Genomic DNA, 25,061 nt, shown 5'->3' with positions numbered 1-25,061 from the left:
TTTCATAGCCCAACCAGCATGTATGTACCTTTATGCCATGCTCTATGAAGTCCATAATACTAGACACATGTAAACAATCCCGCTAAACACCAGCCGCTACCTGAATTCAAAACCCAAAACCATCTAGTCTCAACCCTTAACTCCTACCAAACAGCTTCTTCGCAGTAACCCGTCTACCAGAGCTAGGCGCATATTCCTGCTCGTGTCCGTATCCTCCATACCCATTCTGTTGCTCACTTGCCGAGCTGGAGGAACGCTGGACATAGGAGCCCGACTCAGGAGTCGCCGCCTCCTCAGGTCTCAACTTCTGGGGCCTGGGAGGTGGTGGGGGAGGCGCCTGCGCCGGCGGCCCTTGCGCGGGAGCACGGTAGTAGTCTTCATCCCACTCAGAGGCATTGATGTTGGTGCGGACCGGCTCCTGTCGTTGGGTTTGCATGGGGGTGGGGTGCCCTGCGTATGTGTAGTTCCCGTTGGTCGGAGTCTCGGGCTGGGGTGTTGCGGAGGGCCGCTCGCGTTCATCGCGAGAACGGGTTGGGCGGTGGGCTGGCGCGCTTGGTGCCGGAGTAGGCGCCGGAGCGGGAGCGGAATTGTTGACCGGTTTACGTGTTGTCTGACGAGGCTTCTCCTCGTCTTCGTCCGAGGTGTTTTCCTCTAGATCGCGGTCTTCATCGGCATACTGCGATACAGTTAGCATCATTGGTACTTCATATGGAATCACATGCAGACTCACCATCCTCAATTCTTTCCTCATTGCGAGGTTGGCGCAGATATCACGGGCCTCCTCAATCGCCACCTTTTGCTTCTTCAGTGTCATCCTGCGATCTCTAGTCTCCTTGTTCTCAGCCGCAATCGCCTCGACAGTCTCGTTCTGCATGCCCAGAATCTCAACAGAGTTGAAGATGCCGTACATGCCTTGCAGCAAGTGCCGCTCCACGACCTGGGTGATGGTGTTCCGGATAAATGTCTTGGCCGCAAGTTCGTAGAAGATCAACATCTTTTCGCAGACCTCTTGGGCTTCGGTGTACGTGCCGCCTTCTTTGGTAACTTCAAGGTGCCACTTGCGCAGACGCTCCTCATACTCTGGGTCGTACGGCTGGATCTCAAGGTTCATATCTTGGGTTAGCCTTTCGAGCTCCTCCTGCGCGTCTGCCATGAGCTTCTTGATCTGCGGATCGAGAAACTGGTACCGAAGCGGCTCGCGCATGCGCTGGGGCCAGGCGAAATCAATAACTTCGGCGAGGAACTCGTTACACACCACACCCAGGTTGTCTTTGTGCTCTTGCGCCAACCTGGGCCAGTTCTCAGAATAGCTCTGGAAGAGCATGTAGACAGCCCGTGGCTTGGGGTCCATGGGAAATTCTGAACCTCTGATCTGGCGAAGAAGCATCTCGACTTCCTTGGCGACGAACTCGCGCTTGCCACTGTCGGTGATGGCTACGCCTTCCGGAGACCGCGGGTCGGTGGATGAAGCAAAGCCGAACTTACGTCCATTCTGGCGGATGCGCTGCGAAAACTTTTCATTCTCCTCAATGGCGCGCGCGCGCAAGTTTTGGGCTGGCGTGCCGCGAGGATCGGCGGTTGCGCGGAAAAAGTTCTTGCGTGGGGGGTTCTTGTAGAAACCGTACACGGCGGGGATGACCAATTCCTTGGATGAAGAAAAGAGCTCGACGAGTTCGATGCGCATTTCTTCGACTGTGTCTTTGCCTGTTCCCATGGACTTTAGCTCCGAGTCGCAGTCATCAAGGGCCTTCTGGATTTGTTTGCGCAGCGTCTTGACGTGACGACCAATATGCCGTTGAAGTTGGACGGAAAGCTTTTGCTTTAATGCGTTGGCACCGCACATCGTTCCGGGCAAGGCGCGCCATTTTCCACGGCCAAAGAATTCTTCTTCGCGCTGTCTGCGCTCACGAGCTGATGGCCACGGCTGACCCTGGTCTCGTGGGCCAGGGTTGAGGAGAACGTACCAGCCGAGCTTGAAGTAGTTTTGCTTGTCCCTGTTCTGGACGAGCTCGATGAACTTGTCCTCCAGGCCGATGGACTCGCAAAGATCGGGCTTCGTGAGGACTCCGATCGTTCGGCTGCCGGAGGGGTCGAAGTGGCGTGCCTTCGTGAGAATGGGCGCCTGCACGTAATCGGTGTTGCCACCAACGACGGCGAGGATGATGGTGCGCGAGCTCTTCATATAGCGATCACACAGGGATTCAATAGTCTTGATATCGTCCATTGATTGATCGTTGTTGGCGTTCTTGACCAATCCCGGAAGATCAACGAGGGTGAGTAGTGGCATATCCGGGCCGCGCTTCTCGACGACAAGAATGTCACGGGCGGCAAACCTGCCGGGGATGTTCTTGGGCGCAATCAATTCCACAGCCGATCTCATCAACGATTCAAACGACATATCGGTGTCAACGGCGCCGCCGAACTGCTTCAGTCGCTCCTGCTCTCTAAAAGGCCTGTTCTTGTCGGGAATGATGGAGACATTGAGGGTGGCCTCGTTAGATCTCCTGAGACGAATCTCGGTCGCGAAGCGTGTGCAGGCGCCAGCATCGCGAGGAAATGGGGTGCCAGTGATGGCTTCGAGCACGGAGCTCTTGCCTGCTGATTGATCGCCAACTACGACGATTTGGGGCAGTTTGACATTGTCCAGCTGGGCGAACTGTAGCTTGTCGATGAGCTCGAGGAGGCCGCGCTGCTCGTTGGCCATGTCCGCCGTCCCCAGCGCCGAGTCGATGGTCGGAGCCATGTCGCCTTCGGGTCTGAGTGAGACGTTAGCTTCTGAGCGATAGTCACGGCCGGCTGCAGGAGTCTCGTACAATGATCCCATAACAGTCATGCAGTTTTGTTGGGTATATCGCAAGAGTACTGGATATGCGTCGAAGTTCGATTTTCAGGACAGATCCACCAAAATTTGACAATAAAACAGGGACAGCGAGCCTTTTAAAAGATCTGAACCCTTTTATGTACGTCTGCCTAGGATAAGCTTATGTGGAATTACGCAGCCCAGAGAAAAGTGACCGGGCCGAACATCACATGCGCGGCCTTATGGCTGCGCACAAATCCAATGGCTATGAACGGGTGCCTGGATCTAGCCTCTAAGTCGTCGCAAAGACTGGCGTCGTCAGCTCCCGTGACTGGCCAGTGGCCAACAGAGCAGACGTGGAGAAACGCAAAGCTTCGCCAGCCGCGTTGCCACCAGGGATTATGCAAGAATTAGCATCCCATATTCATGGATGCTGCTTGGCTTGAGGCAGCCGTCCGGTGCACAAGTTAGCCCGGGGCTGCAAGTTTGGACCCTTTTGCATGCAGCAAGGTGCCGTCATTTGTGTCTGTCACTCGGCAGAGGCCAAACAAATCCGAGACTGTTCGAACTGTCCGGGGGGAAACAATCGACAACAAGGCGAGCCCGAAGCTTCATCCATGTTGCTCAAAAGTAAAAGCCACAAAGTTGGAGATCAAACGAGATGATGTCGGGCGAATGACGTCGCTTCTCGGCGTTGCACAGCCCCATTCTCTGGCTGTCATGGTTGCCGCAGCACCGCCGCTCCCCAGTAGCTCTAGTTTTTCGTGGGGCGGTTTATTGGATCTGTTTGATTTGAGGATACTTTTTTCAGACAGGGAGAAGAAAGTCGTGGTCTCTAGAACTGTGCATTTCCATTCTCTTGTGCAGCTCGTGACTATATTTTGTATGATTTGGGCTGGTCAGCATCTTAACTTGACATTCTCTCAGCGTTTCCTTTTGGCGAGTAACGAAAGATACTGCCTGAATATGCTCGCATGATGAAGCGTACGCGTCGGAGGCCGCATGTCGCCCAATCAATCCTTGGGCAAATCCGTCTGAGGGATGTGTGCTGGGCGAGTAATTGAACGCCAAGATGGTATTTGAGCCGTCTTTGCCACTTTGGAAAGGTGGAAGATCAATTGTGGGGGCGAAACGGCATTCGAGGATGGTTGTGGCGGTGCAAAGTGTGGCATTCTGGACTGTTCGAAAACTGTGGCTTGTGACTATCAAATTGTGGCTGGTACTGAAGCTGGATGTGGCGAATTTACTTGCACGATGGCTCAAGCTCACCATTCCTCTAACACCAACCGTGCAGCTTCATCGGCGTCAACGATATCATCCATCGCAACTTAACAAATGAGCTTCGTCGACCGTGCATCTGTCTTGAAACTTTTTCATCCCAAAACCATTGACATCATGCCCGTCTCTAGCCCGGACTCTCAACCAAGCCCACCGCCTAATACCTAAACTCTTGCCCAACAAGCTTCTCGCTCAACCGCCACAACATATCCGCATCGACTGTGCTCCGCGCCCACGGGTACACCTCCTCTTGATACGGGTCCGCAACATGGCAATCAGTAACATACTCCCCGTTCTTTTCCTTCAAAGCCTGGTCGAACGCAGCATATACATGCGTAGCCACGCCCTGGTCTAGATCTTTGGGCTGGATATCCCCAAACCCCCAGAGGAACTTGGTCCCCATCACCACATCAACCTTTCGCAAGCTCTCCAGGAAGGCGGGGTAATCATGCGCCTCGTGTGCGCTGAGATTGGTCGAGACGAAGCCCGGACACAAGCTGAACGCCGACACCTTTCTGCCGAGCCTTTCCGCGAGCGCAATGGAAAAGAGGCTGTTTGCCGTCTTTGACTGTCCGTACGCCCTCCACTTCTCGTAGTTCTTGCCGTTGTCGAAGTTGTAGTCCGTCCAGCGCATGTGGCCTAGTCGATGTCCGCCGCTGCTAACGTTTATAATGCGCGGGTCTGCAGAGGCGAGAATCTTGGGCATGAGGAGGTTGGTGAAGAGAAAGTGGCTGAGGTGGTTCGTCTGGAACTGGCTTTCGTTGCCGTCTTCGGTGAGTTTGTAGGGGACAGCCATGATTCCCGCGTTGTTGACCAGCAGGTCGATGCGAGGGACGTCGGCCCATGAGTTTACAGAAGATGCGGCATTGCGGACTTGCGCGAACGAGGTGAGGTCTAGGGCGAGGGGCTTGACATTGATGTCTGGGTGGTTGGCCGTAAGTTCGTCAATGAGAGGTTGGAATTTGGCAGGGTTGCGGCCGGCAAGGATGAATGTTGCAGGTTTGCCGGCAGCCACTTGCTTTACGAAGCTTTCACCGAGACTCCCCGGGGACACGCCCGTAACGAGAATGATTTTGTTGGTGATGTGAGGAGCGTACAGGGGGACGAGCTCGCTTGCCCTTGTGTTGCTGTCGTAAGATGGTGCCATTTTAAGTCGCGATTGGGTTTGCTGGAAGAGGCGTTCTTTGCAGATGTCTCAATTATTTCGAAAGGGGAGTAGGTTAAAGATGATTCTGAATTGAAAGCTTCTTTTCATCACAGAAGAAGCTTACGATGATTCTTATATCCTATGAGCACCTTCTCGTCTCTAGCATCTGGACTATGAAGTGTCATGGATGCAATTGCTCAACAACTTGGGTCCGGCAATGAAATCCCCCGAGCCTTAGCAATCATTATAAGCAACAATCATCAACGGCCTGTCCAATGAACCGATACCTCTGAAGGCGGCTAGCCTCCGCCTAGGAAAATACGGAGATAACGGTTGTAAGCCTTCATTCAACCGCTCTGCCAATCGCTCGGTCTTAAGCGTCACAAAGCACGATGCAAATACTGGGATTAAAAAAGAACTTTGGTTTATAGAGCCCCTACGTTGTACCCAAAATGCCCCGCAAACGCCCAAAATCACCACGTTACCCGCTACACTGCGTCCACCGTTTCCCACGAATCATGATCCAGCGCCAGACCAAGACCTCCATATCCCAGAGCGCCCGCCAACGACTCATAACACCTCCCCATTCTGAAGCAAACGTCTGAAACCCATCCTGTAAGAACATTGTCGATGATGCCTGGGCGTTGAGCTGCGTTTACTTCCTCCGGCCCTGTCCGCTGCCCCTTGTCGCGCCGGTGCTGCTTGGGGCCGTGCCCCGTGCGTCCGCCCCACTACCGGAAGTTGGGGACGGCCGGTAAGCGGCGATGTTGTGGTACGGCGCCGATGCTTCCGACTCGGAGAACCAGTAGTTAAGCATGGCGGAGCCTCCGGCTTGTTGGTATGTAAATTGTGTCGGCGCTTGGCCCTGGTGTTGACGCGGAACGTAGGTGTATTGAGCGCCTTGGTCTTGGGATTGGTTGGAGGACATTGTTGCGAGGGGAAGCTTGTTGAGGCAAGTGAATGAGTTGACTAGTATTCCTGTAATTGATGATACTTATGATTCTGATGGACGAACAGAAAAACTTGCATCGAGGGAAACTTCAGCAACTTATACTTTCATTTCGACTCCTCATTCTCGAGCGGTTGGCTGTAAAAGTGCCATCAGACCTCTCATAATCCTCTAGTGAGGATTTCACTCCTCAACAGCGAGGAGCTTGACGGTGGGGTCCTTTTGCCATCTCGCGCCTCACTACGTTGCCAAGAGGTGAAATCCTAAAAAAAAAAAAAAAAAAAAAAAAAAAAAAAACCGCCATATCGAAGTTGCCTGACTATGCGTGCCGACAAAAAGACCCGGTAGTTAGTTGAATTTCACCTCTGACGGGGCGGACTGAGATGTGGTTCACGCGGGCAAAAAAATGGTTCAAGTGAGGAAAACAAAAAAAACCCAGCATGTCGAAAAACACAAGAGTCCCGCCTCTACGGGATTGCTACGAACTACTGCAGGCACGGTAGTCACAGATTGCGAGTTGCCGACTGTTCGATGGGAAAGGGGACAACTCGTCGGCGCGTACTCCGTAGGGAACAAAAGGACCGCGCTGGGGGGTTGGTGGGGTGCTGCGACCAGCTGCGAAAAGTTGACCCGATTACCACAGTTCGCGCATCAGCGCAGGTTTGGCCTGGACAGCAGCTCCCTCCCCCCAGCGTGTCCTTCTGGCATTGCCCACAGGCGCGTGGGTGTGTCTCTTTGCTGAGAACGCCTCGCTTATGCAAAGGCTTTTTGAATAGAGAGTGATGATTGGTTGCCTCATTGCAGCCCTCAGGGGGGATGAGAACACTGAAATGAGGAATGAAGAGCTGGAAAGCCTGAGACAGGTCACTGAGTAGCTTGTCAAAAAGACCGCGCTGACTTAACCTGGTATTGCGCCCTGGCTCTGATGGAGGGCTTTTAGGATCTGGTGCTACAAATTGCCATCCCTTGCCCAGACCATACGTCATCAACGCAAAAGGACCGGACATTTTTGCCCAGGAGTACTCATGCCCTAAAGGCCACTGAAGCTTCGGCAAACGGTTGAGGCTTTTGATCTAGCTATTTTGTTCCAGGTCCATTAGGCACCCACAGCCACAAGCAAAGACTGTAGAGAGTATTGCATAGGTCAAGGAATCTGTGGAACTGGCCTGTCAAAGAGCTGCCATGGGTACAATTTGGATCAACTTGATCAATCAAGTGCAACAGAATATGGTATCCAGGACTGAGAACCACTGCCTAGCTTTGGACACAATATATCCAATACAGAGAGCGATCAACTCCCTTGAAGCACGCACACGATGGAAGAGCAGCATGTGGGGTGGAGAGAGTCTCCGGGTATCTATTATTCTGCAAACTGTAGGTAACCTCCCAATTTCGGAAGGTCAACAGCACCGACCTATCGAACAAACAAATGCTCCAAATATCGTTATCCCTGATACAGTCGATCACGTTTCAAGAGTTGAGAAATCAACTCCGCTCCCAACCAACTGTTCTGAACACCTCTCCAATCGCACCGGTAATGGTATCGACTATAGACTTGACGAAGCCCTGGCGCTTGTTCTTGCCGGAAGAGTCTCGCAGGGGGTCCTCGCTTCCCATCGTGGGGAGAACGTTGTCACTAGCGGACAAGCTCACGAAAAGTGCAAAGGGAACCATCCAAACGCAGATACCAAAGTAGGAAGCTATCTCTGTAAAGGTGGGGATGTCGGGTTGCTCGTAGTACGAATGCATGTTGGAATAAGATTGTTGCTGGGCGGCGGAGAAGTGGCGGAACCAGAGGTAATGGTTTACTAGCACCAGTACTGTGGCTCCCTGTTAGCTTGACAATTCTTCGTATAGCTACTAATAGCCTCATTCACGTAAAGGACATACTGCAGGATGCCAGAAACAGAGGGTCAGTCAGCCTGACAAAGGGGAACCGGCGCATGTTGCCGAGGTATACGACGTGGGAGACGATGCCCATGAGGGTCAATTTGAAAGGGAACCGGTCGACGACACATAGCAGGAGCTGTAGGACAATAATCGAGTAGATGAGCTTCGTCAGTAAACGCTTCGCAAGCACGGTATGTTCTTCGACGAGTTCTGAAAGGTAGTATAGACCCGAAGCTGGAGGCACATAAGGTGTCAGTAAACTACCTAGGGAGACCTGGGATAGGTGCTAGGAGATGATGACGAACCGATTGCCAGGGTTAAGAAGCAGAAGCCCACGATGGAGCCAAGGTATCCGACGAGGGGTAAAATCCACATGTTGACGACTATTTGTGTCTTCTTCTTAAGAACGTAATCGTACAGTTTGGCATGGAAGAGAAAGAAAATTGAAAGAGCGTGAAAAAGTTGGTGGTGGTGGTGGGCAACAGCTGCTGAGCTTCAGAAGCAATACATGGTGTAATTAAAGCCAAGCACATGCACGGGACGGGAGGCGCGTCGGGGGGCGGGACACATTGAGTGGGTTCTATTTCGCAAGCGTGGCCTTTGCGCCGGAGACTCGGAGCATGTCTTGATCCGGGGAGCGGAACAGCCAGAGAATGACATAAGCGTCGTCTCTCACAGGCTGTCAGTTAGGGAACCCCACCACTACAAAGATGCTTATCGTTATCGATAACTATCCGCACCCCCCAGCTGCGAATTTTTGAAGATTCCCACGACACAAAAATTCACCGCCCAATTCTCGATGCGCCGACGTGACGACCAAGTCCTCTGAACGCAAAGGAGCTCTTCATCCCCCTTCACCAGTTTCGAGATTCAATCTTCTCTCTGAAATCGCCCATCATGTCGCGTCCTGAGGATACCCTGTAAGCCAATCAGTCAGACCCCTCTAACCCCGCCATCCTGGACTAACCCTTCCGCCCTCCTCCTTCAGCGCGGCCGACATCCACTACAATGACTCCGAAGCCCGCAAGTACACGACGAGCTCGCGTATCCAGAACATTCAAGCCTCAATGACCCGTCGTGCTCTTGAGCTCCTCGATCTGAAGCATCCTTCCTTTATTCTCGACGTTGGCTGTGGCAGTGGTCTATCTGGAGAGATTCTCTCCGCCGAGGGCGAGGAGGATGGCGGCCCGCACACCTGGGTCGGCATGGACATCTCTCCCTCCATGCTTGACATTGCTCTCCAAAGAGACGTCGAGGGTGATCTTCTGCTTGCCGACATTGGCCAGGGAGTACCCTTCCGTGCGGGTTCTTTCGACGCCGCCATCAGCATCTCCGCGATCCAATGGCTCTGCAACGCCGAGAGCAGCGACACATCCCCCGAAGGTCGTCTGACTCGTTTCTTCAACGGTTTGTATGCTTCATTACGCCGCGGCGGCAGGGCTGTATGCCAATTTTACCCCAAGAACGACACACAGCGCAACATGATCACCCAGGCCGCTGTCAAGGCCGGCTTCGGAGCCGGTCTTTTGGAGGACGACCCCGAAACAAAGAACGTGAAGCTTTACCTGGTTCTGACTGTCGGTGGCACCGCTGAGGGCGGTAAGGGTGGCGACATCACCAACGTCGTCGACGGCATGGACAATGTTAACGTCGAGGATGCGAGACGAAAGGCCAGCGATCAGAGCGGAAAGGGGGAGATTAAGAAGGGCAGCAAGGCGTGGATCGTCAAGAAGAAGGAGCAGATGGAGAGGAAGGGCAAGGTTGTCAAGGCTACCTCAAAGTACACTGGACGCAAGCGGAGAATCGCCTTCTAGGAGGCTACTGGGGTGTGGTTTCTTGCGGGCGACGCATGGCATGGCGTTTTGGGCTATAGGAAAATTTGCTTTTTTAAAGATTGAATGCGAATCAGATACCCTCGGTCAAACACTTGGGAGGTCATATACCATGGCTTTTGGTGCTCCTGCTGTCACTCTTGCGCAGACTTTTACAAACTGTCGTTGGGTATTGTAGCAGCCTACTATGAGCCATTCTCTAGAATGAGGTCAAGCTTGACGCCACCCTTCAGTTCCGAGCCACCTACACTTTGACTTTTCCGCGTAAGCTACACTGGCCCAACTCTGACTTTCCTCTCAGGTTTTGCCTCGACAGATCCTTGCTTCACGTTTCCTTCTTCCTCCCCTACTCTCCTTTTCCCTGTTGATTCCTCACATCCCAACCCTAGGCTCCAATATGGAGGACGATCAGAGTGAATTGTCATCCGCTATAACCGATCCAAACCGCTACTCTGACCTTTGGGAGCTGACCGATAAGATTATGAAATCGTATAAACCAGTTGAATTGTCGGACAATACCTGCGTGATAATCCGATCCTTCCGGCAAATTCTCTCGAAAGACGGAGCGATCGCCCTAATGACCGATATCAAGACTATCGGCGGAGATCAGCCAAAGCTCAGGTCATTCTCACGCCACTTGATTGACAATATCCTTAAGCCAAGTTTGTATTGATTCTATCTAGATCCGAATCAAACGCTGATAGAGATCTACTCTGCAGTGAAGCTTGCGAGTGTCCTTAGGTCTATCATATTGACACCCTCGTTACTTGACCCAGATGCTGCCATCTCCATTGCACAGTCGGCCAATATACAGTCGTCGGACAGCAGTCGACAGCAATACCTCAAAGAAGACTGCCTGAAGCGGGACGGATTCCGCTGTGCGTACAGTCATGTTATTGATCTCGATAGTGCAAGGAAGGGTCTTGTTGTACCGCCTGTTGGCATGGCTGTCAGTCCTACCCAACTCTTACATATATTGCCGTTAGCGCTTAAACAGTTTTGCACCACCCGTCGACGTGAGGGAGAGGCGGTAAATACTGCTTGGTATTCTTTGTACCGATACTTCCCTGGATTAAAGGGCAAAATTGGCCCGGAAAGTCTGGACCAGCACCGGAATCTCATCACTGTTGAGAGAAGCGTTCATGACAACTTCGACAGCCATGTGCTAGCTTTCAAACCCATCTCTGGTCGGGTAAGTCATTCTTGCAGCTACTTTAGCTCTGTTTTTAGTTGTTTCACTCCTTATTTGTTTCCAATGCAGTCTAGCAAGTACGAAATCGTAAACCTTCTGGGGTGGCCCCTCTTGAACAACGCCCCGGAGGGTCATCAAGAAGTTATGACACTGACTTCCTGGGATGACAAATTTCCTCTCCCCGAGCCGGAGTTTTTCAGAGCACACTATCAGATCGCAAAAATTCTCGACGCAAGTGGGATTGGGGCGGATCTTCAAGCGGAGATGGAAGCGGAAATGGAAGGTTTTCGGAATGACCCCGAAAACCTGAATCCTGATGGCTCGACTGACGTGGTATCAATCCTTTGTCGCAAATTTATGATGAATGTGTAGACGTTAGACCCCAGCGGCTGGATATCTAGGTGTAAAGTGATAGCATCTCTTCCCGTGTATGTGGCGCGATCCTGCCAGACAGTTGAAGGTTTCACAGGTGCCATACGGGTAAGAAAAAATCATTACACTCTAATAATCATGAAATGTTTAAGCACGGTAGAAATAGCTGTTTCGAAGTGAAAGTGGGAGATGTGGTCTCCTAGCCCGCCACGTATGGAATGGTGGAAGTGATGCCTTCTAGCCACATGTGTAGGGCGTTTGGCTGAGTGGCAGGCGGTTCCGCGCCTAGTAGGCTTTCACTTGTCGCTTGCTCAAGTAGACGTCGACTCTCATGTCCATTTTTGAATTCGAGATCTCTCACATGAGGGATATTATTTAACTTTTCTCTCATATTTTTATATTCTGGTATGGTTAGCGCTCATGAATGAGCAATCTCGAATGTGTTTATAATGAGTCTACGAGAATTGTCGATAACTTTGAGAGTCAAGTAGAACAGCTTATTGGATGTATGTGATGGCGGACATGTTACAAGGAAGAAAAGAGAAAGACTAACGTGTTTACACCGGCCTCGCCTTAGGGCCAAGGTCTGCAAAGATGGCCCTGCAAATCTGACCAACTTCGGGTGGCATTTCCAAAAGATATATGTAAGCTACTAATATGGAAAATGAGCCGAATCCAACGACTTTGAATGAAATCGAGATGACTGCCAGCTGCAGCAGCATGTGCTTTTGACCGAGAACCATGCATGAACCGACCGTTAAGGAACAAAAGCCGCTAAAACTAATCTAGCGATCAAATGTGATTACAGTGCTGGGTTCTTCCCCAAGACACACTCTTTGTACCCTTCCCAGTGGCTCGGCAACCCCTCCAAGTTGTCAGTGACAAGCTGTCACGTCACTAAATACTTCCCAAGATGGTAACGAGCTCGTGGGGTGGGCCTGAAGCCGAGGCGCTGGATGGTTTGGCAAAAGCTCTCTACAAACAGCAAGTGTATCGCGCTCGGGGCTGTATCTGCACAGGTGACAGCCAACTGTTTCCCCCCCCCCACGGGGAACAATATAAGGTGCTGACAGTGCATCTCAACCCCCCGCAGATCTGAACGTATGCCTGTTCATCCTTCATGATCTCAAGATACTCATATTTCATGTTTGGCTTGTCAGTCAATTGAATGTTATTGCCTTGGTAAATTACAGCGTTCTTCGATACCCATCATTATATAAATTTTCCAATTAATCGTACTATATTCTACCTATCCTGCATCGCATTCCACACTGTCTTTCACTCTTCATCTCAAAAATGACGATACACGATTACACCCACGTTCCACCACCATGGAAGCTCAAGGGCGACGTGTACCTTTTCAGCTTCTGGACGCCCAGAAAACAAGCAGAACATCCCCCGACCATCACATACTCTCCCCTTGAGGCGAATTCGCCATTTATCGCCCCGGAAGGAAGCAGACCATTGGGCGGGATTAGCATGATCCAAATCATACGCTACACCGAGAGCCCAGTAGGACCATATGACGAGTTGATATTGAGCCCCGGCTTCCACGAGTATACTGTCGAAGAGAACGGCAAACGAGTAAAGAAGAAGAATGCAAGAATCACAAGAATATACGTATCTCAGCAATACACCTGCTGGAATGGCCGTAAGAGTAAGTTGTAACTTCATTTCATACACATGCATGTCAATTGACCAAAGTACCAGATTGGAACATCCCAAAGCACCTTGCCGCCTTCGAATGGAAAGAGAACCCAGATGGCAGCACCAATGTCAAAGTCTTCCCACACGATACCAGCGGCGACGTAAAAGAGGCTTCGGCCAGCCATGAGCCATTCTTCCAAGCCACCTTCAAGCCCATTCCCTACGTTCCTTCTTTCCCTCTGTCTCTTAACCTGCTTTCGCGCGTTGGCATCCACGCTACTCTTGTCCAGCCTCCTTTGCCAGAAGGAAACGGAAGCCAAGGCGAGCTGCCAGGAACCGACCGCTGGTGCAGCATTGAGCCGGGACAGAGCACGAGGAAGGCGAGTTTGGGGTGGTTCGACATTGGGCAAAGGGACGAAAAGGGCAATATCGTCGGTGAGCATGAGAACTTTTGGCCTGGGTTGGGCCGGTGGCAGCTGGGTATCAAGATGGAGAACTCGGACGTCACATTCGGAGTACCAAAGTATTGGGATGCGCCCAAGTCTGTGCTATGATGTATAGCAGCATTTCTACTCGTCATCATACACATAAGGTTTGTGCTCTCCTCAACTCGGTTAATAACTGCTGTATAATAGCTACTCGATGAGCATAAATGGCATCGGCTGAAGCAGACAATGTTTCCATGAATTGGCTACCCCCGCTTTCACTGATAAGCGGTTTCCAGCCGATATATATCAACTGATCTTTGATAAGTCGAATTTCTGAAGCAGTTTTCTGATACTGGGGCGTCGGCATAGCCTCCTTCAATTAAGACAGAGCATAGGTGGTGCCAAATGCTAAAATTGAGAGAATCTCCAGGGAAAGGAAACTAGTCAGATATGCATACACAGCCATCAAACACACTACAGATGTCATTAATCATGATTTCATTCAATGCCAAACTATCTGAACGCCTTAATGAACATTTGACCTATGCCCTGACTCTCTCCTGGCCAATCTTGGCAGCGTGCTCCAGACCGCTCACAACCTCATTGGGAACAGACAAGAATGGGGAGTGGGATGCCTTTGTCGTGTAAGTGAAGCCGTTGGGGCCAAGGAGGGTGGCCATGTTCTGCTGAATGGCATGAGGAATCGCCTTGTCATCTTCACAGAAGAAGTACATGGAGTCGATGGTGTGCCACGGCTCGTGCGTGACGACATCAGAGAAGACGGGAGAAGACTGGTGCTGCAGCTCCTCGATGGACTTCTTCTGGATATCAGGGTGGACGTCATGGTAGAAGATCTCCTCGGGAGTGAGGGCGAAAACACGGCCGTCATCCTGCGCCGATTAATAACTTGCACATACATCTCCATTCCACTCGTCGATTCATGCTTACCTCAAACTTCATCCACGGCAGGAACTGGCCACCAAGCATCTCCTTGATGCTCTTGCCGAGCGGCACGACGAATGCGGTGAGGTATACAAAGGTGATGACACCGCCCTTCTTGCCCTCCTTGGCACGATCCTTGAAGCCCAAGCCCTCAACAGCATTGGCGCCGACGAGACCACCGTAAGAGTGGACGACGAGAACAATCTCCTTGCCCTCATCGGCAAGTCTCTGAAGAACGGCCCTGACGGCAGCGGCGTCGTCAGCGAGACCCTTGGTAGCGGGCACGGCGCCGACAGAGGGGTACTCGACAGCCTCGACGTCGTATCCCTTGGCGTTGAGGATCTGCTGGACGGGAGAGTAGCAGGTCTCCTTGTGCCACGCACCAGGCGCGAGGACGAAAGTAGGCTTAGCAGAAGACATGATTGGGCGTATTCAGGGAGTGTTGGAGATAGGAGATAGGAGAATTTGGTTCGGTAGGAGAATTTCAGAAGCTTGTCAACATCGATTCGCAGAGCGGCGAAGCAGTCTAGATCTTAAGTACCACCAAACAAACAAACACCCGCCATGCAAGCCCTGTTTCCTCCCCCCCCCTCCTCTCTGTATCCGTAACCCTGCGGCCCAGATCATCCTTGCCTGATATGCCTCCTTAACAGCCAGCTCGGAAGTCGGAAAACCCTAGAGCAGTCCACCAACGTACGGCAATTGCAACCGTCTCTCGCGACATCGCGGCCGTCTGTGGGTCCCGGCGACTCATGAGCTCGCATCCGTTGCGGAGCATTTTCTTCAACGGGGACGTTTCCCAACGGGGCACATCATCCAGTAATGGGCCGAATAGGCGCTAATAAGGGGTCCTGTCAAGGGGAACGTGCGCAATTTTTCAAGGGTCAAGGTAGGGGGGGTGGTAGGATTCCCGATCATACTGTCGTCTGTCGTCCGTTCGTCAATCGTTTTCCCTTGAAGATTTCCCCCTGGGACAAAGTCGCAATGATGTGGTCCTTTTTTTTCCTTTTGAGGACGTCTTTTGCGTTGTTTAGGGATCTGTCCACGTGTCAAATGCATGGCTTCACGCAGGGCTGTAGGGAATATGTCCCGGTTTAATACCAAGATGTTGCGGTACCAGAATGGCGGGAGCTTATAGCTACTATTCCTTACATTTATCCATCACCGCCAGTGTTGTCTGCATTCACTACTTGCATAGAATGATCTTCTACTTAGGGGGAACTGCTTATGCAGTACACTGATCAATGCAGACACTGGAAAAGAGATACTTGACCCCGGCGAGCGACCACCGAAAAGTGGGAGCGCAGCTATCGTGTAGGAATTCATGGTGGACACCACCCCGCAACAAGACAGGATGGTTTCTCACCGCTGGAAGGGCGATCAGAGACCGCAGTCCCAAGTCAAACTCAAACAAACGGTTTCGTCCCTGGATTGCCCTTCGTTGAAAAGTTTTGTTTGCCGAATGGCTTTTGTCTCATCAAGCAGTGATCGTCCATCGAGTTCTTGTATGAACTAGCTGGTGGGTTGGGCCCTCCTCAACAAGCGAAACAGGCGTAAAGTGTGGGCTCACATATGCGGCATAGCGTTGTGCTCGTGTATCATGATGTCTGTGAATCTATGCTTACAGAATATCGCTGTTGCTTGAGCATTGAGACTGAGTAGGTAGTCACTTTCTAAAGCCCCAGTAAGAACGCCCAACTCGGCATCGGCTGGGAAGCAAACTCCCGAAGATAGTGTGGACCGGCGGTAGGTAGCCCCTGTTCTATGTTTCGGCGACCCTCAGTGAGCCCTGCTTAGCCTATTACCCTCGCAAGGGCTCGTCTCAGCGATTCTTATCCCAGTGACAGCTCATCTATCACCGACACAAGAGCCTCACTTTTGTTATGCTCTGCTGATCTTGTATCCACGAACTATCTCTGCATAGGCAGCCTGACCTGCCTGTCACGACATTTCAAAAGTTTAAGTCTATGTTCTGTGAGAATTGTGGTTTTCATGATTAACGTGATACTTATTTCAGCTAGTACTCAAATATAGCGAATTGGTGTGATTTTGATTCATGACCGTAGTTTCGATCGATGCAATGGATGGTGCCTTTGTATTGATACGCTATGGCCATTTTCAAACCCAGGTAGCTTATATTATTTGACCACATGGTATTTATAAGTTGTTCTTCAGCCGTGTTACGTTTCTTAAACTATGGGAGCAGGTCGGCTGTATGGACTTGCACCTTGCTTGATTCCATTGGTAATGGTTCTAATCTCAGTCCTTCAACAAAAGAAGAAAAGGGACTTGGAATTATGAACAACAGGAACAAAAGTAATGAGTAAGTATCCGGCTAAGCCGCGGTTACTTTCATAGTGCAAAAGGACGACGTTGAAAGCGTTTGTTGGCGAACTTGTGTTATTTGGGCTTGTTTATTTATATATAGCAAGGTAAGATGAGGTCGTCGCAGTATGGGATCAGGTCAGAACAACTATGAATATTATGTTTTCTTTCTGTAAATCACTAACCTCATACGACTATAACTACGATATCTCTACGTGCAATGAAATGTATTTTTCACATTATCGAAACCGTATTCGTCAACTATCTTGAGTTACACTCTCAGTACTCTGGCAGTGACCTGAGCTCTAGACTCGCGTTTGCTTACTAAGCATAATAGAAACTGCAAAACACACCTGAAGCGTGACACAGATATGAGGATTTTAGCTCTAGTTTTCGTTTCTCTTTTTCCTTTTGGCTCACTAAAATAAAAGATGCTGACTATCAGTGAAATTCACTGCAACCCATATAGCGCACCCAGCAGAAAGCTTACACCAGTAACTCCAGGGGCACGTCATCAAACGCGCCAAGGGTAGATGACTCAAAAACCTACAAGAACGACCAAATCCAACCAACAGATATTAGATTGGAAGTGTGATGTCAGAATATACCCAATTGATTATACTGCGCATTGTAATGTTTCAGCCTTAACTGAAACATCACAACAACAACCCAATTCCACGACATAAACGAGTGATAGCCTACGCAGCAGTGGCAGTCTCACCGTATCACGACTTGGCTTGCATCCCCCGCATGATTAGCTCATGCTAAGTACTGTATCATTGTTGAGATCAGCAAATGGGCTGCCGCCACATCCAGATGACATGCAGCAGCCGGCCTACGGCTCACTCTTTGCGGCTAGCTCAGTCCCAACGGTCTGAGGCTGAAAAGTACCAACGGAAGCGTGCGCGTAAGGCTTAGGCAGCAGATGGCGGTTCTTTCTGCCTGAAGCAGCAGGTGGCCTCATACTGAAAATTGAAAAATCATCTTAAGAACAAGGCTGGCCTGAAGGTCCGTAACGCTCACAGAGTCTGGCTGCCTGTTCTCGCCGGTTTATACTTTGGTGAATTCATTCTACATCACGGCAATGCGCTGACATCAACCATGAGCGACGTTCTCAAGTTTGCAAAGGCTTCATTCCTTTCGGGAGCCACCGACGCGACATCGCAAGGGCTCAGCGATCTTCTTGAACGCAGCGCACCAGGCTTTTCAGCTTTACAAAAGTTCTTCTCCAGATGGTTTAGGCTTGATTTGACGACAATCGTCCTTCTGATCTCTTTCAGCGGTGACATTCCCAATGCTCTAAACGGCATCCAGAAGTTGTGGACTCAAATCTACTGGTGGATCACGCGCTTCTTCACAGCTTCTATATCCATAGCGAGCAATGACAAGCTCAACAGAGAGGTTCTGAACTGGCTTGGGGCGCATGTCCTCACTCGCCAAGGCACTCGTGTGCTTACGGCTAAGACCGAGATCATTCAAAATGACGCCTGGTATTACCGAAAGCCGATTGAACGCGACGATCTTCATCACGAGAAGCGAGTTCCGGTCCAGTATTTGCCAACATTCGGCACCACCTGGTTCTACTACGAGGGCGGCTTCTTCATGATTCGCCGAATCCCCTTGCGGAGTCCCGGCGCCCATTTTGGTATCCCTGATGAGTACTCTGCCGCTCCCCAGGGCGATGAGCCACTCGTTGTAATGCGCCTCGGGCGGTCAATAAAGGCGATCAAAGAGTTCCTCGACAATTGCAGAAACTTTGCAGATAGACAGCGAGAGTCTTTCATCACCGTTCGGACAACCAAGAACCAATACGGCCAAGAGGCATGGGACACCACCATTCTGCGCCCGATCAGGCCATTGGAAACAGTCCACTTTGATGAGCAGACCAAAAAAGACCTGGTCAGCGACATCGAGACGTACTTGGACCCTGCAACAAGAAACTTCTACACGGAACGAGGCATTCCATACAGGAGAGGATTCCTTTTGTACGGCCCACCTGGTACCGGCAAGACATCTCTTTCCCTTGCTCTTGCGAGCTACTTCAACCTGGAGCTTTACTTAGTTCACATACCGAGCATTAGAGGCGACGGTGACTTGGAGAATCTTTTCACAGCGCTACCGCCCAAGTGCATTGTGCTCTTGGAGGATATCGATGCCGTGGGCATAGAGCGTCGTAAAAAGCTTGACATGGACATAGACTCTGGTGATGAATCTTCAAGCGACAGCAGCGAAAGAGATTTTGGTCGTTGCCAATGCACCTTGTCCGGCCTACTCAACGTCATGGATGGAGTCGCGTCACAGGAAGGTCGCATAGTATTGATGACATCGAATGTAGCCCATAAGCTTGACAAGGCGCTTGTCCGACCCGGTCGCATCGACCGGATGATATATCTGGGCAATATCTCACATCACAGCGCCAAGAGCATGTTTGAGCGGATGTATCGGCCACACACTTCAGGGGTGCCAACTCTCTCCAAGACGGAAGCTGATGCCACTTTGATGCAACATCAAGAGCAGGAGTTTGACAACTTGGCAGAAGACTTTAGCAAGCAGATACCAGACGATATCTTCACACCGGCGCAACTGCAAGGTTTTCTTCTAAAGTATCGAGGCACACCGAAAACTGCTGTCGAACGTATTGCAGAATGGGTTATTGAGGAAAAAGCCATTATGGATGAAGGACAGAGACGCAAGAAGGAGGAGGCCGCGAGAAAGGCCAGGAAGAAGAAGGCATTAAAATTGAAGGCGCTTAAAGCTCTCGCCTCCACAAACGATGCCGAGTCTTCCGATGAGGCCGCGGAGGTCGTGAAGGACAAGAATGTGCGCAAGTTACAGGCGAACACGAGCCCAACAGAAAAGACGGAGATGACGAATGGCGATAAACAACTGGGGACCACCGAGGTTCTCGATCCAGAGGAGATCACAGATACGAACGCATTGAACGGAGTTGAGGAGTCGCAGGCCGCATAGGGAACATGAGAATAGGCGATTGGTATAGCATTGCCAAACACGGCGTTTAGCTGCATAGTTCTGGAATCAACTGGCACTTGAACTTGGTCATGAAATGTCTAAGAGCGCAACTCCGCTGAAAATACGAGGGCATGTCGACTTATATTATGACACAACGGGCCTAGCGTCTTTTCGCCAAGCAGGCAACCGTTTAAGAAGCGAGCCGAAGCGGCACAGCAGGGGGGAATGTCTGTCTCGTCTCAGTAAGCCAGAACGTGTTGGCGAGATCACAACGTGTTTTGCTGGACATATTTTCCCCGTATCCATTAGTTTGTCGAACCCTTCATTGACATCATAGCTTGCTTCGCCTCCCTTTGCAAGCTGAAAGGTCTAACCGATGCTCTATTAACTAATCTATTTCTTCTACTCACCCACACTCGTTTTTCTCCGTAGCACCAAGTCGTTCGTTTCCAAGTCTTGGCAAATAGTTTAATTGCTTGCAATTTCTTCACAAACCAAAAAAACACTCTCGTTGTGTCATCCGACTTCAACATGGCCGCATCTCTCGTTTCGACCCTCTCGGGCGCCCTTCTTTTGTTTGGCAGTCTACCTGGGGCATCTGCTGAACTCAAGATCGGATCCCGTGACGAAATCGTCAAGTCTTCCGGCCAGATTGCTAAAGACTTGTTTACTGTCTACCAAGGCGACAAGCCTGGTGCGGTTCCTGGTCTTCTTCCCGGACCTCCAACCGATGGAAAAGGCGACTTTTACTGGATCCATGGCGCTAGCTTCTTTTCTACCTACCTCGACTACCAGCATTGGACCGGGGACGATTCCTATCAGGCCAGCATCATCAAGGCTCTGACGCATCAAGTTGGCCCTCGCAATGATTACTTACCTCCCAATATCACGGCAACGGTCGGAAACGACGACCAGTGCTTCTGGGGCTCGGCCGCGCTCCTCGCTGCGGAGTACCAGCTGCCAAAGGGAGATGGTATCCCGGCTTGGATTGACGTAGCGAAGAACGTATGGGAAACTCAGGCTTCGCCGGACCGTCACGATGACACCTGTGACGGCGGACTGCGCTGGCAGATTCCCCCTTCTAACAACGGTTACAACTGGAAGCAAAGTATAAAATCCCCAAACGAGGTCAAAAACAGGGGAAACGGTGCTAACTATATATCATAGCAACCTCTAACGGATGCTTTCTCAGCATGGGCGCTCGTCTTGCCAGGTTCACGGGCAATGCAACCTACGCTGAATACGCGGAGAAGACATGGGACTGGTTGAACACTGTCGGCTTCATCGACAACAAGACCTCTGCTGTTTACGACGGTGCTCACACAGAAACCAACTGCACCGACATCAGCAAGATTCAGTTCTCTGTGAACGCCGCAATCCTGACCGAGGGAGCCGCGTTCATGTACAACTTTGTAAGTCTCTCTTGCACTGTCCAACTCATAAAGGCTTCCGGTCAAGCCGTATGCTAACCTCTATCTAGACCAACGGCTCCGACGTCTGGCGCCAACGCACGGAAAAGCTCGCCGACTCTCTTCTGAAGACCTTCTTCCCCAAGGGCATCGCCTACGAAGTGGCTTGCGAGTCCGAGCAGGGTCGCTGCACCATCGACCACCTCTTCATGAAGGGCTACCTGCACCGCTGGTTGTCCGTCGCCACCCAAGTGGCTCCTTTCCTCTCAGAAAAGGTGCTTCCCGTCCTCAAATCGTCCGCTGAGGCCGCCGCCAAGCACTGCCAGGGTGACGCTGGCGCGACTACTTGCAGCTTCTACTGGAGCGAGGCCCAGTTTGTCGACCCCAAGAAAGCCGATGATAGCACCGGTGTTGCCGAGAGATCGAGCGCTCTGTCTGCCATCTCAGGCTTGCTCATCAAAGACGCCAAGGCTCCCGTGACCGAGAAGACGGGAGGTAGCAGCAGCAGTGGTAACTCTGCCAGCTCTGGCTCCGCTACGGGTTCTGCCGCGGGAGCTTCTGGTTCCGCCTCTCCCGCAACGGCGCCCTCTGCTGCGGGTAACTTTGGCGTCAACATGAAGATGTCATTGCTCGTCAGTGCCTTGGCGGCTTTTGCCTGGGCTCTCTAAATGCTCTAACGTGATCAGCCAACCAAATACCTGAAATAGTTCAAAAGCGATAAGCGGTACCAGATGGCTACAGCGTATCCTTTTTTCTTTTTTTCAAAATTCAATGACATAAATAGGCAGGTTAGGATCTATATCTACCCTATTCAATAACACAAAAAAATGCCGTTGTATGCTGAATAATCTCCCTATGAGAGCAAAATCTTGTTCAACGCCTGTCCCAAATTGTCGTTACGCGATGCATGATACCGCCCTTAGGCAAAACCACTTCCAAACTCCGATATAATCATAATCACATTACTCAATGCACCCATGTCAGCGTAAATCATCTGTGCGTCCTTCGACTTCCGAGATACTCTTGCGTATCCTGAAGAATAATGCCCGAATCCTCCTCGTTTTCAATAAGATATCTCGGCATAGTCGCCGATCCCAGTCCAATCAAAGTATTGTGCATGTCTTTCGGGTTGATGGTGTCCTTTGTATAGTGTCCTTGCCCCAGACAATCGCTGGGCAACATTTGTTCAACGTCCATTGTATAAGAGTGATAATCCGAAGGTACAGTTGACACGACATCGAAGACGGGCTCAAAGTCCACGTATGAGGCACTGCCTAGTTCATCAAAGTCGTCAACTGTACCCGAATGCGAATACGTCTGGTAGTCTTGTTGCATTTGCATGACTCCATAGTCCGTATCCGTCTGCTGTAGTCGAGCCTTTGTGCTTCGAGATGTATTTGCAGTTTGTAATTGCTGGGCTGAAGGAGTTGCCAGCGGCATTTCATCCATGCCTTCCCAGCTGGCATCCTGGTAATCGGCGAGTTGGTACGACTGTGAGGATCCGTATCCGTGGCCGTTGCCGAGGGTGCGGCTGTACCCACCCGTGCTGGTGGAGGGATAAGCGCTCGAGGCATCTGTGGACGGAGAGGCACCGGCGCTCGAGCCTGAAATACGGCGATACTCCCGTGATCTGTCCGAGTCGGCGTCACTTCCGTCAGAGTCATACATGTGTGTTGAAGTGGCGTAACCTCTTTCCCATCTGTCAACTGCCTTTTCCATAGCTTCAAACATGAGCTGTGCGGGCAAAAGACAAGGCATGTAAGAGTCGTGGTCTGCTTACCGAGTTAGGAACGTCCGTCCGTCGTGCCAAAAACCATTGAAGAGTTACTCACAGATTTCGACCCTTTTGGCCCACTCTTCCTGACCAGGAAACAGCTTCATGAGGAGTTTGTGGCGGTACTTGTAGTCCAAGGTTTGCCCACTCGCCCTTACCGAGAGGTTCTCCAATACACGATGTTGCTCTTCCGTGAGCAGGGGTGGTTCATGCGGTGACCAGATTTTAGTACAGCTCCGCGCATGAGATGACTTGGACTCTGCCGGCTTCGAGCCATATCTGGCACCACAGTTGTGACATTGTTTGTCACTTCTCAGATGTACCCGCTTAATGTGTTCGCTGTAATTGGTTAGCCACATTGGCCCCCCTGATCTGCGCCAACTATTGTACTTACATGAGCTTTCCAATTCCTCCTTTGATGTTACCGTCAGTACACGAGTTTCTGACGTGGGTAAAAGCTGCCGGGTTTTTAATGAAAAGAGGGCAGGCCAAGTTGACACTCTTCTCGTCGACATTCTCCTTATGATGGGGACGGTGCTGAGGCAGCCCCATCTCCCTTCGAAGCTCAGTCATGAGAAAGTCCTTCATACCAGACCACCCAGCCGGAGACTCGGGAGTGAGTTGTTGCTGGACGATTTCGACCGGCATGTTGGTGGTAAGCTTAGGTCGCTTAACCTCCAGAGTCGGGCTAGATTTCGTAGTCGATTCACGGCTTCGCTGCCGGACTCGTTTGGTGTTCTCTCCCATGGCTAGTAGTGGACCAGAAGTGACGGTTCTGCTGAGGGCTGCTTGAGCCGTGGAAAGAGTCGATGTTGTTGGTCAAGTTCTTGAGCTGGTTAATACGTTGAACGTGATGCTGGTAAATTTTAGACTCGCTCGGTTCGGCGAGCTTTACTATGGTTGCGGGAAAGGCGTCTTGCTGTTCCCGAACCCAAGCTTCAGTGAGACGGTTGCTTGGCCCGATAGTCTTGGGGTCTTTGCGAACAACCGAGTCTAGTGAAAATGATGGCTGTTGCTGCCGAGTAAAAGCACCTGGCGATCTCGTAGACCTGGAAGTTTCAATCACAGAGAATTAGTATTTTGTCCCAAACACTCTAAAAAGATGCTTTGTGGCTAAGGCTAAGCCATATTACACCCTGTTGGGGTGAACTTACCTCTTTGGCGTGTTGTTGAGCACCATTCGGTTCAAGTCAGATAGACATGAGAGTAGCCATCAACCCTGAACACGACACAGGACACACACACACACAACAAGACCACGGAAGTCAGTCAAAGAGACAAGAAAATAGTTGGATTTGTTCAGGCTATTCAAGCAGATGAATTGGAATGAGAAAGAAAGAGAGCTCGTGGTGGATTGCTCAACGGGGCGGCTTACGACTAAGAAGCAATCCCTCGATCGCAATTGCGATCGGGGCCACGGCGGAGCCGTCCGCCACTCCCTACAAGTGCCGTTAGTCGCAATTGAGATCGCACAAAATGGCCAAAAATGGGGTCACAGTTACAATAAGACCCTGAGAGATGTCTGACACGATTTGATCTATTTTCTTTGCAATATGGTGGTATAACACGGCTTTCTGGAATGTCCCCATGAGTCTTGGCGCCGTGTTCCACAGTCCAAAGTACGGAACTTATGTGAGGCTCAAGAACAGTCTTGACGTTCTGGCGAAAGAACATACCCTTCAAAATAATGTTTAATTCGTTTGAAAATGATGGTCATTATAGAATAACAAAAGCTGATTCGCTCCAGCAAGTTGTACGCTGGCTGGTTTGAGTTCGATTGCTGTACAGACAACTGCTGACACTCTGCATTACAATACATTAATGGCGTCTTTTTTTTTTTTTTTTTTTCTTTTTTTGCCCCTTCCCCTTCATACGGGGAAATTAAAAAGTCAAACTATCCTAAGTGTACATATCAATTGGTGCTAACTTTTAAAGAATCTTACAAGGCTGTTCAAAGGAAGACGCTGTGGACGTGCTCCCGGGGGAACTAACTCAATATCGCTAAGCTCATTCAGGGACTAGTAGCTTGGATTCAGCCCTGGTCATTTTCCACGTGGGAAATGTTCGATTCCATTAACATCTCATAGAAAAAGAATTTAAAACGCG

General features: G+C 50.8%; 11 protein-coding genes across 11 annotated transcripts; 5 read left to right on the top strand and 6 right to left on the bottom strand.

The window, feature by feature from the left end:
- Nucleotides 1-136: 136 nt before the first annotated feature.
- Nucleotides 137-2,833, bottom strand: CTRU02_205103 (dynamin family protein; the record flags this gene model as incomplete). The annotated part of the gene is made up of 2 exons (XM_070204493.1): nt 137-676; nt 731-2,833. The coding sequence occupies 2 exons, from the start codon at nt 2,831-2,833 to the stop codon at nt 137-139; spliced, it is 2,643 nt and encodes an 880-aa protein (XP_070061597.1).
- A 1,402-nt stretch (nt 2,834-4,235) lies between these two features.
- CTRU02_205102 (short-chain dehydrogenase) lies at nt 4,236-5,225 on the bottom strand (the record flags this gene model as incomplete). Its single annotated transcript, XM_036724309.1, has 1 exon — nt 4,236-5,225. The coding sequence occupies one exon, from the start codon at nt 5,223-5,225 to the stop codon at nt 4,236-4,238; it is 990 nt and encodes a 329-aa protein (XP_036583936.1).
- Nucleotides 5,226-5,880: 655 nt separating this feature from the next.
- CTRU02_205101 (uncharacterized protein) lies at nt 5,881-6,153 on the bottom strand (the record flags this gene model as incomplete). Its single annotated transcript, XM_036724310.1, has 1 exon — nt 5,881-6,153. One exon carries the CDS (start codon nt 6,151-6,153, stop codon nt 5,881-5,883), a length of 273 nt encoding a protein of 90 aa, XP_036583937.1.
- A 1,506-nt stretch (nt 6,154-7,659) lies between these two features.
- Nucleotides 7,660-8,439, bottom strand: CTRU02_205100 (Protein SVP26; the record flags this gene model as incomplete). The annotated part of the gene is made up of 3 exons (XM_036724311.1): nt 7,660-7,994; nt 8,065-8,298; nt 8,370-8,439. 3 exons carry the CDS (start codon nt 8,437-8,439, stop codon nt 7,660-7,662), a joined length of 639 nt encoding a protein of 212 aa, XP_036583938.1.
- Nucleotides 8,440-8,961: 522 nt separating this feature from the next.
- Nucleotides 8,962-9,878, top strand: CTRU02_205099 (18S rRNA (guanine(1575)-N(7))-methyltransferase; the record flags this gene model as incomplete). Its single annotated transcript, XM_036724312.1, has 2 exons — nt 8,962-8,984; nt 9,053-9,878. 2 exons carry the CDS (start codon nt 8,962-8,964, stop codon nt 9,876-9,878), a joined length of 849 nt encoding a protein of 282 aa, XP_036583939.1.
- A 415-nt stretch (nt 9,879-10,293) lies between these two features.
- Nucleotides 10,294-11,460, top strand: CTRU02_205098 (uncharacterized protein; the record flags this gene model as incomplete). The annotated part of the gene is made up of 2 exons (XM_070204492.1): nt 10,294-10,558; nt 10,673-11,460. The coding sequence occupies 2 exons, from the start codon at nt 10,294-10,296 to the stop codon at nt 11,458-11,460; spliced, it is 1,053 nt and encodes a 350-aa protein (XP_070061596.1).
- A 1,296-nt stretch (nt 11,461-12,756) lies between these two features.
- Nucleotides 12,757-13,661, top strand: CTRU02_205097 (uncharacterized protein; the record flags this gene model as incomplete). The annotated part of the gene is made up of 2 exons (XM_036724314.1): nt 12,757-13,117; nt 13,171-13,661. The coding sequence occupies 2 exons, from the start codon at nt 12,757-12,759 to the stop codon at nt 13,659-13,661; spliced, it is 852 nt and encodes a 283-aa protein (XP_036583941.1).
- A 416-nt stretch (nt 13,662-14,077) lies between these two features.
- Nucleotides 14,078-14,897, bottom strand: CTRU02_205096 (uncharacterized protein; the record flags this gene model as incomplete). The annotated part of the gene is made up of 2 exons (XM_036724315.1): nt 14,078-14,425; nt 14,484-14,897. The coding sequence occupies 2 exons, from the start codon at nt 14,895-14,897 to the stop codon at nt 14,078-14,080; spliced, it is 762 nt and encodes a 253-aa protein (XP_036583942.1).
- A 3,006-nt stretch (nt 14,898-17,903) lies between these two features.
- CTRU02_205095 (mitochondrial chaperone bcs1) lies at nt 17,904-19,772 on the top strand (the record flags this gene model as incomplete). The annotated part of the gene is made up of 1 exon (XM_070204491.1): nt 17,904-19,772. The coding sequence occupies one exon, from the start codon at nt 17,904-17,906 to the stop codon at nt 19,770-19,772; it is 1,869 nt and encodes a 622-aa protein (XP_070061595.1).
- Nucleotides 19,773-20,303: 531 nt separating this feature from the next.
- On the top strand, nt 20,304-21,849 carry CTRU02_205094 (glycosyl hydrolase family 76; the record flags this gene model as incomplete). Its single annotated transcript, XM_036724317.1, has 3 exons — nt 20,304-20,880; nt 20,940-21,184; nt 21,253-21,849. 3 exons carry the CDS (start codon nt 20,304-20,306, stop codon nt 21,847-21,849), a joined length of 1,419 nt encoding a protein of 472 aa, XP_036583944.1.
- Nucleotides 21,850-22,171: 322 nt separating this feature from the next.
- CTRU02_205093 (uncharacterized protein) lies at nt 22,172-23,702 on the bottom strand (the record flags this gene model as incomplete). Its single annotated transcript, XM_036724318.2, has 3 exons — nt 22,172-22,953; nt 23,014-23,294; nt 23,350-23,702. 3 exons carry the CDS (start codon nt 23,700-23,702, stop codon nt 22,172-22,174), a joined length of 1,416 nt encoding a protein of 471 aa, XP_036583945.2.
- Nucleotides 23,703-25,061: the final 1,359 nt, after the last annotated feature.

Source organism: Colletotrichum truncatum (genome assembly GCF_014235925.2).
Source record: "Colletotrichum truncatum strain CMES1059 chromosome Unknown Contig_0003, whole genome shotgun sequence".
Lineage (NCBI taxonomy): Eukaryota > Fungi > Ascomycota > Sordariomycetes > Glomerellales > Glomerellaceae > Colletotrichum > Colletotrichum truncatum.
Note: the sequence above shows the minus strand (reverse complement) of the source record. Positions and strands in the feature narration are given on the sequence as shown.